At 39.3% G+C, this 20,076-nt stretch overlaps 1 protein-coding gene across 1 annotated transcript in view; it reads right to left on the reverse strand.

The window, feature by feature from the left end:
* Window positions 1-17,987, reverse strand: part of LOC107561754 (capZ-interacting protein-like) — a 24,507-nt gene extending 6,520 nt beyond the window's left edge. Inside the window, exons 1-5 of the mRNA XM_016246231.1 lie at window positions 17,838-17,987; window positions 4,926-5,009; window positions 4,569-4,637; window positions 4,380-4,448; window positions 1,285-1,488 (exon numbers count right to left, since the gene is read on the reverse strand). Of these exons, the coding sequence (XP_016101717.1) occupies window positions 1,285-1,488; window positions 4,380-4,448; window positions 4,569-4,637; window positions 4,926-5,009; window positions 17,838-17,843 (432 nt within the window). The 5' untranslated portion in view covers window positions 17,844-17,987. The remainder of the gene's footprint in view (window positions 1-1,284; window positions 1,489-4,379; window positions 4,449-4,568; window positions 4,638-4,925; window positions 5,010-17,837) is intronic.
* Between the last annotated feature and the right edge of the window lie 2,089 nt (window positions 17,988-20,076).

Here is a 20,076-nt window from a genome sequence, read left to right on the forward strand (position 1 = left end):
GTGTGTGGGCAAATAAATCACCCTCCGGGGCTCTTTCGACCAGTACCGAGTCTGTGCTCTCATTCACCCCGCGACTTATGGTGGAGAATGCGGGCGGAACAGGTGAATTGAGACACAGACGGGTACCGCCAGGTGGCCTTAACGATATCTGTGCTTCTTCTAGGAGAAACCGCTCTCTTCCCCCGGACACATGGAAGTGGTCATCCGCCGCCTAACGGAGCTCTCGGCCCGCCAGCAGCAGTTTACAGAGCGACTGGCCGCCCGGCAGGAATATACTGACCGGGTCATGGAACAGCTGCAGGCCAGCGTGGCGGGGCGCCTGCCCCTCCCGGAAGCGCCGGTCAGAGCGCACCAATACCTCGTCCGGTTGACCGAGAGCGACGACATCGAGGCTTACCTCCACACGTTTGAGGTCATCACGGCCCGGGAGGGGTGGGTCCAGGAAGAGTGGGCTCGCATCATCGCCCCCTTCCTCACCGGAGAAGCGCAGCGGGCCTATGGGGTTCCAGAAGCTCCTCCTCGGATCCAGGATGCCACACCGTACCGCCCGGAACGGGCCACGGCGACCCTGCCAGGGACCCCCCAGCCCCAGGCCGGTCTACCTAGCGACAGACAGCGAGAGGTTGGGTGAGTGTCAGCCTCCTAACCTGCCATCTGTTTACCTCGATGTGTTTTCCCAGGTCTCACCCCGCGACTATATATATATATATATATATATATATATATATTCAAAAAGCATTACTACAGAGCTCCTAAGGGGACATGCTGATAGAAACAAAAATAAGTTGGGAGGAAAAATTATATTTTTGTGCATTTTTCTGTGTTAATCTGAGAAACTTTCTCTTGCAGAAGTATCGCATTCTCTTACACGACATTTGCATTTTCTTGCAAAAATGTTGCATTCCCCCAAGAAACTTTCCATTCTCCTCCCACCTCATATTATTTCCATCACAAAAGTCTTGTGAGCAAATGCAAAGTTTCTTGGGGAAATGCAAAAGTTTTGTGAGAGAATGCAAAAACACTGAAATATAATTTTTCCTCCCATCTCATTTTTATTTACATTTCCACTGTTAAGAAGACAGCAATTTGTTACTTATTAGTGTAAATATTTTATACCGAATGTAAATGATTGTCACTTCTTTATCAGAATCAAATCTTCGCTCTAAAGGACAAGTTTGTGTCACATTGACATTACAGTAAGTTCCCAAACAAGAGTAAAAAATATAAATATACATTTTGGACAAAATGTATTTTGGAAAGCGATATATTTATAAGCTAGTTGACCTTGTTGATGCTTGGCAGTGGAGTACCCTCGACCGGCTGCTCGAAGCTAACCGGCGCCTCATCTTCACAGGACAGCTGAGTGGGCTGCAGGGTGGAGCTCAGGGAGCTGCAGGGGCTGATGGGACTGCAGGCTGTGGGCGGCCGTTTGGACTCTGGACTTTTGGGTGGGGAGAGCAGGACAGTTGGAGAGAGAGCAAGATTGGCCTTAAAGAGAGAAGGAAAGAATGTTTTAAGGCTCCTGCATAATGTTCTTGAATAGAGACCAAACTAGTGGTCAAATTGTTTTTAAATGCTATCTAGAGAACAGAGCAGATGATAATAATAATAATAACACATATTAACCTAATGCAACTTACTGATGATGCGATGTACATAAAATTGTGGGAGTTAAATTAACAATTATTTTACTTTAAATATGTATTTAGTGGCACACAGGGCAGTGTGTTGTTCAAGACATCCTGTATAAGGAACTGTTGTGCTCAAGGCCGGATTATTATGGTTATAACTAAAACCAACCAACCATAAATAAATAAAAATGTTGTTACATAAAATAAAATATTTCAGCTAGTTTCTAAGGCAAGGCAACATTTCTCATTTTTGTTTAGTTTAACTTGAATTTTTAAAATACCTGAAACTAAATATACTAAAACTAATAAATATAAATAAATAAACACTCATTAATAAAAATGACAAACTAACAAAAATGACAAAATTACTAAAACTACCTTAAATAAAGTGAAAAAAAATATTAGAGTTTAGAATTAAAAAAAAAAAATCATTTAGAATAACAAAAAATATAATAGTATATCAATGATAGTAAAATAACACTGACTCTAGGGTAGTCAGGTTTGAGCCTGACCTGGGTCATGTAACCTATTCTTTCTCTCACACACCGATTTCCTGTCAAAATCCCATTTTCCTATATACTAAAAGCAAAAAGCCAATTTATAAAAGTAATTAATCAAACATATTTGATACAATTGTTAATAGAAACATAATATTTCAAAATGGAAATATAAAATGTAATGTTATACATGTAAAAAAGTAAATACAATTTAAAAACGATCATAAAATTTATTTAATTTAATAAAATAAGCTATTAATAGCAAGTGAATTTTTTAATAAAAATAGAAAATGCAATATAGTTAATAAGTGTTAAAATATTTTAATGAATAAAAATACATTAATTAGTTAACATTAAAATACATAAAAAAATAAAAACAACAAATTGAAAGGTATTCATGTTGGTAGAACACTGTCAGAATTAAAAAAAAAAATATATATATATATATATATTATATACTGTATATATATATAACTTTAAAAAAAAGTATTGCTTTTAAATGGAAATTAAAAGACAATTTCATCACCATTCACAGTAGTACTGTATCTAGGTTCTTAAAATCATCTTTAACTTGACTACCTGTGTCTTACCCATGGTTAACTTCTGCCATAGGCTGCTGGATACAGATTAGGCTTAGTTTGTATTCCACCAGTTCTGCCTAAAATAAATCAGCCTAATCTCAACAAACAAAAAAGGCAACAAATGATCTAAATCTAGTGAGCCGTTGACATTGGATGACATATATATATATATATACACCTCAAGAAACAGCAACTTAAAACAACTAAAAAAGCTTGATTGAGTTCCTCTTGCATTGTAAATTGAAAGATGTTGTTCCGAAACAAATATCTCCTACCTGTACAGGAGAGAACAAGAAGAGAGAGAAACGGCAACCCTTTTGTCCCATGACTGCCTGATGGCTGCTAAGTCAAGTCTAGTACAGCTCAGCACTCAGCAACTGTGGCTAAGCTGTTATCTCATTAGAGTCCTTGCCTGAACCAATTGGAGGAGCGAGTGCGGACCTGTTCCATTTATGAGCAGACATATCCCATGGACCAATGAGAGTTCAAACTAACTAGACACCTCTCGTGACAGATATCTGGGGTTCAGTTGCAGGTATTGACCTTGCAGGAGTACAATATAAACTCTAGGTGGCAGAAGAGTTGTATTAAAAAACCTTGGCTTTGTTTGCAGAGGAATATCTTTTACTGCAAACTCCACATAACACTGTATACTGCCTACTGGTTTTAAGTAAAAGTGTGTCTAGTTTTTACATTTTGTCAGTTTCATAAAATAATGACTAAAAGAAAATGATAAAAAAAATCTTGGTGGATATTATTATGAAGTGAAGTGAAGTGAAGTGACATGTGGCCAAGTATGGTGACCCATACTCGGAATTAATGCTCTGCGTTTATCCCATCCAAAGTGCACACACACAGCAGTGAACACACACACACACACCGTGAACACACACCCGGAGCAGTGGGCAGACATTTTTTGCTGCGGCGCCCGGGGAGCAGTTGGGGGTTGCTCAAGGGCACCTCAGTCGTGGTATTGAAGGTGGAAGAGAGCGCTGTACATTCACTCCCCCCACCTACAATCCCTGCCGGTACGAGACTCTCTAACCATTAGGCCACGACTTCCCCAATTTTCCCCAACATTATTTTTTATGTTGCATATGCAATATGCATACTACTGTATGTATAGTACACATACTATATACTGCATAAATATCAAGAGTGTTCTTATAGCTTGCCATTCTGAACATTTTAGACCATTGTGTGGTCTTGTTTTTGATATGCCCTTGCAATAGCACATTTTCAACACTGGGTGACAGGAGAGTTTCATAAAAGTAGCAGCAGGTTCAACAGGTAGACTTGCAAAATTCTATGAGTAAAATGTTGGTGTTAAAAATAGACAATAAATTGGCCTTTACAAAAAAAAAAGAGGAGAGTATTTCAATTAATGCTGCAGGAAGCATATGCATTTAAAATGTACTGAAAACTCAATTCCGTGCATGTTACATGTGAGTTACTTTAAACTACAAATTTCAGCTAATAGTTTCACGACACAACACATTTCTTGTTTCCTGAATGAAAGTTCACTTCGGAAATGATAGGTTAAATTGATAAGCAACCTCACAAACCTTTAAGGTCAGCATCTTTCAAATGCAAATATATGGTAAATGCTTGTGCAAACAGCTGGCTGAAACTAAGATCTTGTGTGAAGTGGATAATCAAGGAAATCTCACCTGTAGTTTTTCAATGAGGGGTGAGCTCTTTATCTTCAACTTAGGAGGATGAGGACAAATGGACACCTTCTGCACCAGAAAAAAAAAAGATTACAAATGGCATTAAGATATAACAAGATGTTTTAACATTAATCGATTATTGATATTTATAACTCATAGTAACTGATGTGTTGACAGTTACATGCTCACCTCTTCATGTTCTTCATCTTTTTGGTTGTTTATCACCAGAGAACATGGGGGTCTTCTCATAGATTTCACCTGCAATTCAGTACCATACAGGTTATAATATACATGATCACTAGTGGGACTGAAAATAGAGAATGAACATTCTCCACTGACATGTAATTGACATTGGCAATTGACTTTTGTAAACAATAGAGCTCCTCAGTCTTGACAACATTGGCACATATTGCTTCAGAACCCTTCCTTGATGTTTGTTTTGCCCAAACTATTTCAGTACCATTTAAAAATGAAGAAAAACAAACATAATTTGCATTAAGAACAACCAATAAGAGACTAACAGAAAGACGTCAGATGCTCCACTACCTCCATGCTTCCTGGCATTGGTGGTGCATGACCTTTGAGTTTTCCAGCCAGCTGAGCCACTGACGACTTGACTGGCGCATCCTCCTGCAAACAGAAAAGCAGATTCCCTGACTGTTTGTTTCACTCAGTGGTGTTGCTGTTGAATGTTCTTTTCTGATGGACCACAGTATCCTGATCTCACTTTATTGACACAGGATCCCATAGCGCCTGTAGTGAAGCTCAGACCACCAAACACAAGCGAGGAAGCTTGCGGGGGGATGTGCACACCCTACTGCTCATTTTACACATGGGCGTCTTTTTTTGGGCCCATTACATAAGACAAGCATCATGCAATAATGGGATCAAAATTCAGCATGCGCTTGTTTTTACTAGACATGTTTTCTTACTTAAGAACAACTGGAAAATGAAAGACCTTTCAAGAGCAAGAAATGGTTACATCAGAACCACAGAAAGGGGGGTGGTGGAGAGGCTGACTATACTTGGAAGAGCAAATTACCACTCTATTTCTGCAGTATGTAATATGTATACTGTGTGCAGTATCTGAAAGTACAATTAGCTGTGATTTCTATTACGAAATCAGATTATTTTCATTTTTAATCAGACTGGCAAGTTTTTTTTCACAAAACAACCAGAGACCAGAGTTTGAATCCAGGAGTCATGTCCCATTTCCACTTTCTCTCTCTCCCTCCACCTTCCTTTGAGTTCTCCCCTTTTCTATATAATAAAGGCAAAAATATATGTGTAAATCCAACAATAAACAAATTTTTATTGGCCTATATCAATTATTTATCAGCTTTATATCACCCATCGCCCACACTCCTCTCTGGTATGGAAGCCTGTTTCCACCTCAGAGCAAACAATAAAAAACTTGGGGAAATAAAGTTTAAAGTAAGATTTCACAAATGAATTCAAATGTGAGAAATGTAGTCAAAATGAGAAATTATCAGCTGTGAGATATAAATGTCACATGTATGGTCTTTGTGTTTTTGGTTTTGTCTTTAGTGCCTTGTTGTTTGACCCAGTTTCCATAGTGTGCATGTGATTATTGTATTTAGTTCACCTGTTGTCTATTAATTAGCCTATTAGTCCTCATTTGGTTTAGTACAGGGGTGTCAAACTCAATTCCTGGAGGGCCAGAGCCCTGCAAAATTTAGATTCAACCCTAATTAAACACACCTTATTCAACTAATCAAGTCCTTCAGGCTTATATGAAAACTACATGGTATGTGTGTTGTAGCAGGGTTGAAACAAAACTCTGCAGTGCTCCGGCCCTCCAGGATTTGAGATTGACACCCCTGGTTTTGTACTTAAAGTCCCATGTTTCCTGACTTCGGTGTCCTGTCTTAACAATGTGCTTGGATGTGTTGCTAGCTTGTTTCTCTGTTTCCCTACGTTATTTGGATTAAAGACTATTATTGTTATTCTGTCTTTGTGAGTACTCTGTTTAGCACATTCCGTGACAGAAGACAGGACCGCTAACAGTGTTTTTTTTTGCGGCGTTTTCTTTTTTTGTTTTTTCCCTCCATCACCATGGACCTTCCTGCAGTCCAATTGTTGTGCCTGGAGCAGAGGGATCACTCCCTGGAGATCCACACCATGGACTTCATAGAGCTGGGAAATCCGACACACTACCCAGACCGCTCGTTTTGCGTGTTTTACATCTCAAGTCTTAGCGAGCAGTCTAGAGCAAACCTGCCAGGGAGAGGTCCTTAGGATGATTTCGTCGCATGTGTGGAGTAGGTGCTGGTTAATAACTCAGCAGTCACCATCGGCCTTGCAGAGCCTACGGAGCCAGTCAGCCAACATCCAGCCAGACGGAGCTACAGCCTGATTCCACTGCAGACACGGAGCCTGCGCCTGCCACGGAGAAAGAGCCAGCGAGCCCTGCTGAGCCATGTTCCGCCTTGGAGCCTGAGCCCAATTTAATGTCTGACCAGGTGTGTGAGTCGGCAACAATTCCCGTCGCCGAGTGAGTACTTGTGGAGTTTGAGGCTATGGATGGAAGCCCCGCCCACACTCTGCATGTGAGGTGAATGTGGACCCTGGGAATTGGACTATAATGAGGAGGTAAATTCCTTTTTTCTGCTGCCCCCGTTCAGCCAGAAACCTCTAGTGCTCCTGCTGATTCCGCCCAGCCCAAAAACTCCTGCATCTCCTATGGTTCCTCCTAACTCCTGCTCTCCTGTGTTCCCACCCAGCCTCCCTCTCCTGCCTCCTCTCCAAAAAGCAGTCAGTTCCTTAGCCCTGGCCAAATGCTCGCTCACTGTTTCCTTACAAGCTCCACCAGGCTCCCTCGTCCCACCAGCTTCACCTTGGTCAGACGGTTCCACCTCAGGATTACGGGCTGCCAGTTGCACCTCTGCCCTTTATCCCTTCAGCTCCACCGGGCTCCTCCTTCCCTCCAGCTCCACCATTGTCTTCGGTCGCACTGGCTCCGCAGTGGTCTTCCAGATCCATGTCTCAGAGTCCCTTGAGTCCCAGTCCCTTGAGCCATGAGCTCCACCTTGGCCCTCCGGACCTTCTGTGTCACCCTAGCTTCGTGTCTCCTCGGCTCCGTCTGGGTCTCCATCTTGGCCGGCTTCGTCACAGGAGATCGTTCCTCTGGTTACGTCTCCACCATGGCTCTTCCCTCCTGTGACTCCGCCGTGGAACTGCATGCTGACTGTAGCCTGGGTATACATCTGGCTTCTCTTGCTCCTGGCTTCCCCATGGCTCCTCCCACCCTCCAGTCCCCCATGGACTTTTACGTTGGACTTGGTTTTGTTTGACACCTCTTCTATTCCTCGCCCTCTTCCAGAACTCCCTCCCTCCCTCCTCTGGACTGTCTAAGGTGCGAGAACGCGCCTTCCCGGGAATTTTCCCTAAAAATGACTTGTAGAATCAATCAGGTGTAGCTAATCCCATTCTCAATGGCACTGTGATCAGCCGTGGTCATTTTGATTAGCTTAGCATGAAAAGAGCTTTCCTGGAGCATTTCAGTCCTTGGTAGTGCAACTGAAGCAAACAATCAACTATGAGTGGCAAGGTACTGTCATGTGACAACAATATCACAAATTCTCCACAAATGTGGCTTGTATGGGAGGGTTGCTAGAAAAAAAGCCACTCCCCAAAAATGCCACATACAGTCATGACTGAGCTTTGACAAAACGCACTTTGAAGATTCTGAGGCAGATGTGACTAAAATTGAATTACTTGGCCTCAACACCAAATGATATGTCTGGCGAAAGTCCAATACAGCTCACCATCCAAATAACACCGCTCCTACAGTAAAGTATGGAGGTGGTAATATACTGTTATGGGGTTGTTTCTCTGCAGCAGGGACTGGAGCACTTGTCAGGATAAAAGGAATATGAATGGGGCAAAATACCGGCAAATTCTTGAGAAAAATCTGCTGCCCTCTGCCAGAAAGTTGTCAATGGGAAGAAGGTTTACTTTCAAAATGACAATGACCCAAAATACCAAAAGAACACAGCAAAACTGACCACACAGTGGTTGAAGGAGAAAAAGATGAATGTCCTTGCATGGCCTAGTCAAAGCCCAGACTTGAAGACTGCAGTCCACAAACTGTCATCATCAGATTTAACTGAGCTTGAGCAGTTCTGCAAAGAAGAGGGGGCAAATATTGCAAAGTCTAGATGTGTAAAGTTAGTAGAGACATATCCCAACAGACTAAAGGCTGTAATTAAAGCAAAAGGTGGTTAAACAAAATACTGACACAAGTGGGTGATCCTTTTTCCAACACAGTGATTCTGTTTTTAAAAAAAAATGTGTTTGTTTTTTACATGTTGGTGTTATATCTTTCACTTGGATGCTATATGTTGCACTGAGTAAATACAGCGGGATAAAACAAAAACTGTGTCCATCTTCATTTCAGGCTGCAAAGCAACAAAATGTGATTATTTTTTAAAGGGGGTGATTCTTTTCTGTACCCACTGTATATAAATTTGTGATTGAGAGATATAAAGTTGCAATTATGAGAAAAAAGTTGAATTTGTGTGATATCAATTTGTTTTTGCTTGCACAATTGGTGGCTGACTAAATACTTTTTTGCCCCACTGTATAAAGCACAATTGTGAGATATAAAATGGTAATTGTAAGAAATAAGTTGCAATTGTGAGATATAAAGTCCCAATTAGGACAGATAAATTTGTGAATGAGAGCTATAAAGTTGCAGTTAGAGAAAAGTTAGTAGTATGCAGCACACTAGTTGTATATTCTGGACACAGCAGCTGTTTTGTGTCGAAGAACAAAGATGGGTGTACTCTTGAGTTTATCAGCAGCACAGCTGACCAGCATCACACTTACTGCCTGGGGGAGCCTCTATCTCTCACTAATCACAAGGAATATATCAGTGTTTCATTGAAAAGTGAAGAACATTTTTATTAAAGCATTGGTCATGGCTGAATTTGTGCTGAACATTATCCTACAGTATGCTTCAAAGCCTCAAACACAAGAGTAAGCACTTGTTCTTGGCAGTAATTTATCTTATACTTGCCTTTTTCTCTATATGTGGCTCTGCCAGACTTTGCAAACGGAAACATGTCTCTCCATCAACATTCTTCCCAAATCTACACACTTTCAACACTTTATTTAACTAGATTTCCACAGACATGATGACCACAGTCACCTTGCTTCCTCCTACCACAAAAGCACAACCTCTCACTTAATATCACACACCTTCTGAATACCACTGAACACATTTGTGCCTCCAAAGACCGAAAGAAGCCGTGTTTTCCCCCAATCCACTTCCCTCCCTTTCCTGCAGTACATTTTCTTTACCCATGATAAGCAGAATTCCCCTGAGACCACCCACCCCTTGACTGATTATTTTGGCGCCCATGATTGTTAGCTCTTTCCTGTTCCTCGAAAACCAAACCACTGTAAAAATTGTAAACTTCAAAATGAGGACAATAGGGTCAAGAATTAGTTTAATGTTTTGTTCAAACCCATCCTTGTTGGTATTTTTGGTAAAGAGGACTGAAGAAGGAACCCCTAAGAAAAAAAAAACATCATAATGGAGATCTTAGGAATAGGTCATCCATATTAATATAAGTGAAAACTATTTTCTCGTTTATGACTGTATTTGTTCCAAGGAATTTAGGCGATACATCATTATACTTAAATGTGATGTTTTTGGCATAATGAATGTACATTAATATTATAGTCAAGCCGATTTAGTCAAAACATTCAGTTCCTATTAAAACAGTCAAATCTGTTAAACAAAACAAGACACACAAATTATGACCTACATAAGTTAGCCAGAGATCATTTTAACCCTATGTTTGGATAAATCTGTAGGGCGGGTGGGAATTATGGGCTCGCTTTAGGAGTGGGAGTACAGAAAGCTCTATTTTAGGGTGCTGTGGCCTGAGAAATAAACCACAGACCGGCCTGTGAGGGTCTGGGTCAGTGATACTTGAGCAAAACCATGTCAGTGGAGACCGATCATGTGCAGTTTGTGGTATGAGAAACACTAAATAAACACAATATTACAACGTACAATTGCACAAAAGGCTGCAAACGAACAGCGCGCATCTGAAGTGTCTCTGAAGGAAATAATGCATTATTTATCGGCTTTAAGATATCGGCCAAATTTTCTTATCGGGCCGATACCGATAACAGAAAAAATGAGCATTTATTGGCCGATACCGATATGGTGGCCGATATATCGTGCATCCCTAAGAAACACTGGTTCAAATTTAGTTGAAGCTGTGTATACATACAGTAACTGCAAAATGGAATTTCTAATGGATTCACTTTTAAGCCTTTTTCACAACAGCAGCCTAAGTTGCAACAGCAGGTTCATGTTGTGCTTTCACACAGTGTTTCTGCTGAGTAACAGAACTCCATAAAGAAAAGAAAATGATTCCTATAGCTTCCTACATAGGGTAGGTTTTTTAAAATAATGGCCATAAAACAATACAATTTAATTGAAATTATATGACGGCGAATAAATTATGCCAATTTGCTCATTTTGGGTGAACTAACCCTTCAAATCATCTATATTTATTCAGATTTACAAGTAGAGAGAAAGAGAGAGAGAGAGAGAGAGAGAGAGAAATGTTTAGCATAAAATGATTAGCATACTGATATCTGCCCTTGTGAAAAATATTAAATCATTGACTTTAATGTCATTTCTATTGAAACTTGTATGTTATATATTTAAATATATTTGTAATTACACATCTGTAATGATGAAGTTGCAATTTAGTTCATTTAAAATATATTAACTTTAAATTTAATATTGACAATTCACTGGTTAAAATTATAATCAAGTACTTCACGTGCATCAAAATAAGTGTACTTATTTAAAGTACAACAAAAGATTTTTTTTTTTAAATGTTAAAAACATTCAAACGTATTTTAAAGTAAAACTTTTAATTTACCATTATTACAAAGTGCACTTAAGAATGTAATAAGAAAAATAGTCAAGATAGTGTATTCACTTGTACACTTAAGTGGTCTTTTATTAAGTTGGCTTGAAAAAGCCAACTTACTGATCTGCTATATAACCTTCTTCTTCTGAGCCAAAATTTAGTCAGTATCTCCTCCTACACATTAAAAAGTACAACCACCGAACTCGGGTCAGACCTTCAGACTGTTCTGAATTTAGGTGCTATGACTTTTCTAACTGATCCGACTTACCGTTTTCATAAAAATTAAGATTTAAAAAAATCCTAAAAATTCCACAGACTTACATTGACGGAATGATCAAATGAGCCAAGACTCTTCAAACTCCAACTGTTAAAATCCCTTGAGACTCATTTAAGCTTTAAGTTATCTATCATAATATTTCTAATCTCTCTGTCTATGCTAATCATACTACCAACATGTTAACAACACGCTAATGATGCTAGAAGCATGCTAGCAACATGCCAAGCATGCTAAAAAATGCCATGAAAATGCTAATAACACGTTAAACATGCTAGAAACATGTTAGCAACAGGCTAGTCATGCTAAAAACATGCTAACAACATGGTAACAACACACTAATCATGTTAGAAACATACTAACAAATGATAATCAGGCTAAAAACATGCTAACAACACATTAATTGTGCTAGAAACATGCTAGCAAAATGATGACAACATGCTAGCAACATGTTAACCATGTTAACAAACATGCTAATCATGCTAGAAACATGCTAGCAACATGCTAACAACATGTTAACAATCATGCTTAAAAACATGATAAGCATACATGTTAACATGTTAACAACACGCTAATCATGCTAGAAACATGCTAGCAACATGCCACGCATGCTAAAAAAATGCCATGAAAATGATAATAATACGTTAAACATGCTAGAAACATGTTAGCAACAGGCTAGTAATGCTAAAAACATGGTAACAACACGCTAATCATGTTAGAAACATACTAACAACATGCTAATCAGGCTTAAAACATGTTAACAACACATAAATTGTGCTAGAAACATCCTAGCAACATGTTAACCATGCAAAAACATGTTAGCAAACATGCTAATCATGCTAGAAACATGCTAGCAAAATGCTAACAACATGTTAACAATCATGCTTAAAAACATGATAAGTATACATGTTAACATGTTAGCAACATTGCTAACAACATGTTACTCATGCTAGAAACATGCTAGCAACATGTTCATCATGCTAGCAACATTGTAACAACATGCTAATCATGCTAACAACAAACATGCTAATCATGCTAGAAACATGCTAGCAAAATGCTAACAACATGTTAACAATCATGCTTAAAAACATGATAAGTATACATGTTAACATGTTAGCAACATTGCTAACAACATGTTACTCATGCTAGAAACATGCTAGCAACATGTTCATCATGCTAGCAACATTGTAACAACCATGCTAATCATGCTGCAACATGCTAATCATGCTGCAACATGCTATCTAAACAAGCTATAAACATCTGTCTAATCTATCTAAACTTCCAAACTTCAAGCTTTTACAACTCCTTAAAACTTTCAGTCAAGGCTTTTTCAAGCCAACTCAGTTCACAAACATTACACATCTAGTTTAATCAATACTATACATTTTATTGTTTCTAACTGTATCTTTAAGATTGAGATATGTGCACATATATAAAGTATTTATAATACTTTAAAGCACCACTACATAGATGGTTTACTAAAGAACCAACAAAGTTCTTAATGAAGGTATGAGACTGTAAATCCCATTTTAGTTCCAACCAAACCTTTATTTTTAAAGGGGTCATATGATGCGATTTCAATTTTTCCTTTCTCTTTGGAGTGTTACAAGCTCTTGGTGCATAAAGAAGATCTGTAAAGTTGCAAAGACTAAAGTCTCAAATCCAAAGAGATATTCTTTATAAAAGTTAAGAGTTAACCACGCCTACCTAAAACGGCTCGTTCTAACACGCCCCCACATATCTACATCACTATGTGGGAAGATTTGCATAACGCCGCCCAAATGTTCACGCAAAGAAGGAAGATGTAACTTTTATTCTGTGAATCCGCTGTGTGATTGCAGACAAATGCAGACATGGTTTTATGTTTACGCGGCGCGATGCAACGCAACACAGTATAAGTCATTTTAATCCATAATTATGTCCCCACTGGATGCAACAAATGCCTCGTTTATAATGGGTTTTCATGTTTTTGAATCATTGCTCCGGCCGGACAGGGCATCACAATATGGTGAGGGGCATAACATTTCCGTCACATGCTTGAGGAATTCGGCCAATCACAACGCACTGGATAGCTGGCCAATCATAGCACACCTCGCTTTTTCAGACCGATGAGCTTTGTAAAAAACGACGTGTTTCAGAAAGGCGGGGCATAGAGGAGAAACAATAATGTACAGTATGTGGGAAATAATGTGTTTTTTTAACCTTAAACCGCATAAACACATTTCATTACACCAAATACACAAAATAATGTTCTTTTTAGCAACATCATATGACCCCTTTAAGGAAAACCACTAGTTTTCCCACAGGGCTGTACTATTTCAGCAGATGTTTCTCTGACTGGCAAAACTAGCAACCAAATCACAGTCACAACAGGATCCAACAGCAAAACTGACCCAGAGACAGCTGAATCTATGGCTCCAGAGCACCAGACACAACATCTGTCATATAATCATCTTCCTTTGAAAGGGCATAAATTAACACAAGAGGTTACCACAGAAAAAAAATGCCTATTGTTTTGTGAAATGTATGACCATGTGTGACAATGTGACAATGTATTACAATTTACACTGTAAACAGTTAATTATCATGATTTATTACAGCAGTAAACCACTCCAGTAATTGCAGTCCAGTTCAGTAATTTTACCACTGTTTAGCTAAGGGTATAGCTAATTAGCATGTTCCAGTTAGCCCCTGCCCTAGCTGAGTAACTTCCATTAAGATAAATATGAATGCTAATGGACCTTTTTATCCAGGTATTATAGACCTGTTTGAAAAGTACTGTGCCATTCTTTGACAAATCTTTAACCAGCTAAATACAATACTTACCATCACACCACAGTACGTTTTTGTTGTGCCCCTAATCATGTGCAAGTATGTGTGCTTGGTACATGTATGCCTCTATTAAAGAGAGTCTTTGAGTAAACACTATCAGTAGACACATGATGCAATTTTACTTTAATTCATGCTTTCTGGACGCATGCCTCTGAGAGTTCAGCCAAGGTTCAAACCCATTTGGGGTCATGAGGATATACATTATGTATAAGGCAAAAGTGGAAATATTGAACACATAAACTCAAAAAACAGGGAATAAATGACAAAGATACCTCCCTGCAATTCACAGTACTCTAAAAAGTATAAAAGTATATAACTTAAAAATAAACAATTCGTGAATATCACTGTACCTTTTTAATGGATTATTTTCAGTATTGAATGAAATCTAAGTTATAATCATAATTTCTCTTGCCCCATCAACCATTTTTTACATAGCTTGTCACTATGCATTGAATGTGCAATTGTGGAAAAAGTCAAGGTGATTTTTACTTTGTACTTTAAAAATAGCTGTCATAGCAAATGTACTATATGTTCATGATTCAGAAAACTGCTACTTCTCAGCTAAAGCCGAGATCCTCTGAGAAATCTAATCTCATCCAGATAGGATATCTGAGACTGTGGTATTATTTTGTTGAGTCAAGTACCTTGACAAATAACTTTGTTGAGTATCGTAATTATTTTCTGTTAAACAGTTTGCTAGGGTATTCTGGATGGTTGCTAGGGTGTTGATATATGGTTGCTAGAGAGTGTTAATTAACAAAATAGAAGATAACTTGTAATGCAACTGTTTTGAATATTCATGGACACAAATGTGTATACGAGGCCATAAATCCACAAGAACTATGCATGCTCATGGCCTTATGCCACCCCTTTGTCACCGTATTTAAATTTTCTAGATCCCCTGGATTTGAGAGCTTTTAGATTTTCAATGAATTACACAAAGATATTGTTATTTTTATATTATATAACAGAAGATTTTCAAGTACAGGGCACAATTCATATGGAGTGCTTTTATGGTCTTTTTGCACTTTTTAGAGCTTGACATGCCCTGGTCACCATACGCTTTCATTAAAGGAGCAGCATCAACATTCTTCAAAACATCTCCTTTCGTGTTCCACTGAAGAAAGAAATACATATGTGTCACGATTATGGACTTTTGTGTTTCTTTCGTTTCCTGTTTAGTTTGTTCCTTTGACCTAGATTCTGTCTCCCCTTGATTACTTCAGTCAGTTCACCTGTGTCTTGTTAATTATCCTATTTTGGTCTGTGTATTTATGTTGCTCCCTAGGGATCATACAAAATGCATGTTATTTTTTATTTAGTACTGACCTGAATAAGATATTTCACAATGAAATACATTTACATATAGTCCACAAGAGAAAATAATAGTCGAATTTATAAAAATGACCCCGTTCAAAAGTTTACATACCCTTGATTCTTAATACTGTGTTGTTACCTGGATGATTCACAGCTGTTTTTTGTTTTGTTTTGTGATAGTTGTTCATGAGTCCCTTGTTTGTCATTTTGAGATCCATCTTTTCACTCTGAGGACAACTGACATGCACAACTGTTACAAAAGGTTCAACCGCTATATATATATATTATGAATTATTAGAAAAATAAAGCAGAAATTTATTTATTTCATACTCACTTAATCTCTCTATTTTTCTCTCCAATAACTGGAATTAACAACATGCGTAAAAAAAAAAATTGGTTCTACACACAAGAGCATTTTAAGGACAAAACCCAGACAAATATCTTGAAATAAAACAAATGCGCAATATCTTGAGGTGTGGTAAGCATGGTATAATGGAATAATTGACTCCATTCTGTTGAATTATTGAAAAATAATGCACAACTGCCTGTCATCAATTATTCCTTACAGTATATATATGTCATTTTCATGCATAGGGTTATTTTTATTTTTGTTAAATCATATACAGGCCAAATTTGCATTCGTTCACAAAACTTTATGTTTTTATGATCATGACGAAAAATCTATATTCAGATTTGTGTTTGTGTGTGCAAACGTTTGACTAGTAGTGCAGACACGTACATTCTGTGGAAAAGCATACCTCTTCCTTTCACATCCTTTTTAACTGCCTTAAAATGAACACCAAGGAAAGAGTTGAATGCTCTTTGATTACACTTGCAGAAGTAACAACCCAACATGCCACGTGAGGAGCTTTAATGCTTATGGTTAAGAGAAAAAAATCAAAGCTCTTACTTTTCAAACAGGATATTCTGCAGACGGCTCTTCTTGCCTCACTTTGTGGTAATTTGGGGTTAAAACAGTCTGAGTAGTCATTTTCCCAGCACGTTATAGTGTATCTGCAGTAGCTCACTTCAGCCACTGTGGACTAACTGTGATTTATGGTAACAGATATTTTGGAGGGCATATGGGTCAAAATTAAATGATTATAGTAGCAGGGCTAACCAAAAGACAAACCTTCTTTAATTTCCTATGAACAAAAAAAAAAATAGTAATAATAATCTTTCATTTCATAAGCTTTGCAATTTTGTTTAAAGTTACACTCTAAAAAAAATGCTGGGTTAACTACAACCCAGTGCTGGGTTAAATAGGGACAAACCCAGCAATTGGACTGTTTTGACCCAGTGGTTTGGTTACTACCCAGAAGGTTGGGTTAAACATTTAACCCAACCGCTGGGTCAAAACAGCCCAATTGCTGGGTTTGTCCCTATTTAACCCAGCACGGGGTTGTATTTAACCCAGCATTTTTTAGAGTGTACTAAACACCATGGGCTGTCGTCAGAGGGAGCCTCATACATTTCTCAAAAAGCAACAACCCTAAAATGGTCCAGAACAAAACAGTAAAAGCAAGACTAAATAACTAAATGACATTTACTAATATTATTGAAACAAGGCTTGACAGGTCATTAAAGCACACACTCTAAAAAATGCTGGGTTAAATATAACCCAGTGCTGGGTTAAAAATGACAAACCCAGCAGATGGGTTGTTTTGACCCAGCGTTTGGGTTGTTTTGAACTTAACCGCTGGGTCAAAATAACCCAATAGCTGGGTTTGTCCCTTTTTAACCCAGCATTTTTTTAGAGTGCACTCATGCAGTTTGAGTAGTCATGATAATAAATATTATACTACTATTCTCCAATAACTATTCTACTTCTCCAACTCTAGACATCTACATTGCTATTATTAATATTATTCATAATTGTCTAGTTATTTATGTTACAAAGTTATTGTAAACATTTACCTAAATGTCAGTATAAACACGTGAGCCCTTGGATTTCAGTTTCTCACTTATCCATTCCGTTTACATTCATTCATATAGGCTATTAAACCAAATGTCTTGAGCAGTTTTTCATTTTACTACGCAGTCGAATCTGAAAAGATTTTTATTGAAGGACCCAGAAGCTAAAAGTAATTCATACATAAAACGAGATCATACCTCCATCCTCAAACACGTTTATCCGCGTTGATCTTCTGTATCCAAGCGGAGTGTCGAGATGCGTCTATGTTCTCCAGTCTGACAGCAGCTTTATTCCACTTTCCGTTTCTTTAGTCAGCAACACTCAGATCTGCGAACACTTCAAAACACAAACGACAAAGGAAGAGAAACCGTGTGATGTTGAGAGGGCAATTGTGCTGCGCAGCACTGTCCATCTGCGTCTGATCGCGATCAACCTAATCTCAATAATATAAACTCTAAGCCGAACATGTATGAGTCGTGCACAATTATGACAAACAGACTGGCTGTCTCACAACTAGTACACTGACTTTTTTTTTTTTTGTCCCGTTTGAACTTTTGGTTTGATGATGCCAATCATGTGAGCATCAGGCGCCAGCGTTTTATCCGTCATATGCGCGATAGGAAGATGCGAATATAATTTCGAAAATGTGCATGCAAATGAAGAAAGCGGGACACAACACTTTGGATTTTTCAGTGTGTAACCACTTCTTTTTTCCCCACATTAATTTCACGCACGTCTAGTACAAATACTGTACTGTATTTGGTTTCATTAATACGGTGTGAAATGTGATAACGTGCCCCGTAACATGACCATAACAGCTTGAAATGTTTTCTGATCTAAAAAAAAAAAACAAAAAACAATTAGTTAATCACCTTAACTAGCACAATGCGTAGCTTACATATATATACAGCCAACTTACCTCCATCCCACAAAAGTTTTCCAGCATCCCTCCTCCACCCCGACTCCTCACTCTTATTCTATTTCTCATCCCATTTTAGGGATAGGGGGAGTTCTCTGAGTTCAGGCTCTCTCCCGAGTTTGGAGTGCTCCCTCTGGATAGCACGGCAAATATGCTTACTTATTGCTCAATCCAATTATATGTTAGTGCGAACTCGTGAAATACCCTCTACGAGGCGGCTCTATGCCCTTAAATGGTCTGTCTTCTCCACCTGGTGTACGGCCCGCGGTGCAGACTCATTTTCCTGTGACATATCTCTGATATTGTCCTTCCTGCAAGAGCTGTTGGATAAGGGTCGTTCCCCCTCCACTCTCAAGGTCTATGTAGCAGCCATAGCAGCCTCATATGCTCCTATAGCTGGCCAGTCGGTGGGCAGAAACAACATAGTCGTTTGTTTTTTGAAGGGGTCTAGGATGCCCAACCCGCCTTGCCCTATCATCGTCCCTACATGGGACCTGCCACGGTGTTGAGGGCTGTGAAGAGCTCTCCCTTCGAGCTGCTACAGTCCATTGACCTTCGTCCCCTGACGCTAAAAACTGCTCTGCTACTGGCGTTAGCATTGGTAAAGCGTATGGGAGATCTGCAGGCACTCTCGGTGAGCCCCACCTGCCTCGAATTCGGGCACAACGACTCCAAGGTCATCCTGAAGCCGAGGCATGGTTATGTACCTAAAGCGCTCTCGACTCCGTTCAGAACACAGGTATTAGCTCTTTCGGTGCTTCCTCCTTCGGAGCAGGACCAAGAGCTGAATTTTCTCTGCCCCGTCAGGGCATTGAGAATATATATTGAGCGTTCCGGAACAGCTTTTTGTATGCTTTGGTGACCGCACCAAAGTGTCTCCGGTCACGAAGCTGAGACTTTCCAAATGGATAGTCGACGCTATCACGCTAGCGTACTCTTCTTTGGGCCTACAATGCCCCATGGGAGTAAAAGCCCAGTCAACAAGAGGCGTTGCCTCTTCTTGGGCTTGGTTTAGCGGTGTGTCCGTTGCAGAAATGTGTGCGGTGGCCAGCTGGGCCTCGCCGTCCACATTTACCAGGTTTTATAATCTGGATGTTCCGGCCTTACAGGCTCGGGTCCTTTCTGCTTAAACTGACTTATTCTGGCATATGGCATAACCAGTGCTTCAGGCATTTGCCGTCTTCACTATATGCTCTTGGCCCCCTCTGGGTTCCGAGGCTGTACAATTTCTCTTGGAACGATTACTCAGCGCTGGGCCGACCTCTGCGAGTTTGGCCCTATTGCCTCCTGCGGGGCTTCCCTGCAAAATACTTGGTCCCTCTGGGCCCCAATTGGTGCTCAAGGCAAGTTCAAGTATTAGTCTTTCCTTTAGCATAGCACGGCAGGATTGTCCTGGTTCCTTAAGCAGACGCAGTACGAGTGAAATATCGATAGGGAATGTACACGGTTACAAACTTTTTACTAACCTGTTCCCTGAGATACGGGAATGAGTACTGCGTTGCTGGCCATGCTATGAC

The sequence above is a fragment of the Sinocyclocheilus grahami genome, unplaced genomic scaffold, assembly GCF_001515645.1.
Source record: "Sinocyclocheilus grahami isolate Dianchi unplaced genomic scaffold, SAMN03320097.WGS_v1.1 scaffold790.1, whole genome shotgun sequence".
NCBI lineage: Eukaryota > Metazoa > Chordata > Actinopteri > Cypriniformes > Cyprinidae > Sinocyclocheilus > Sinocyclocheilus grahami.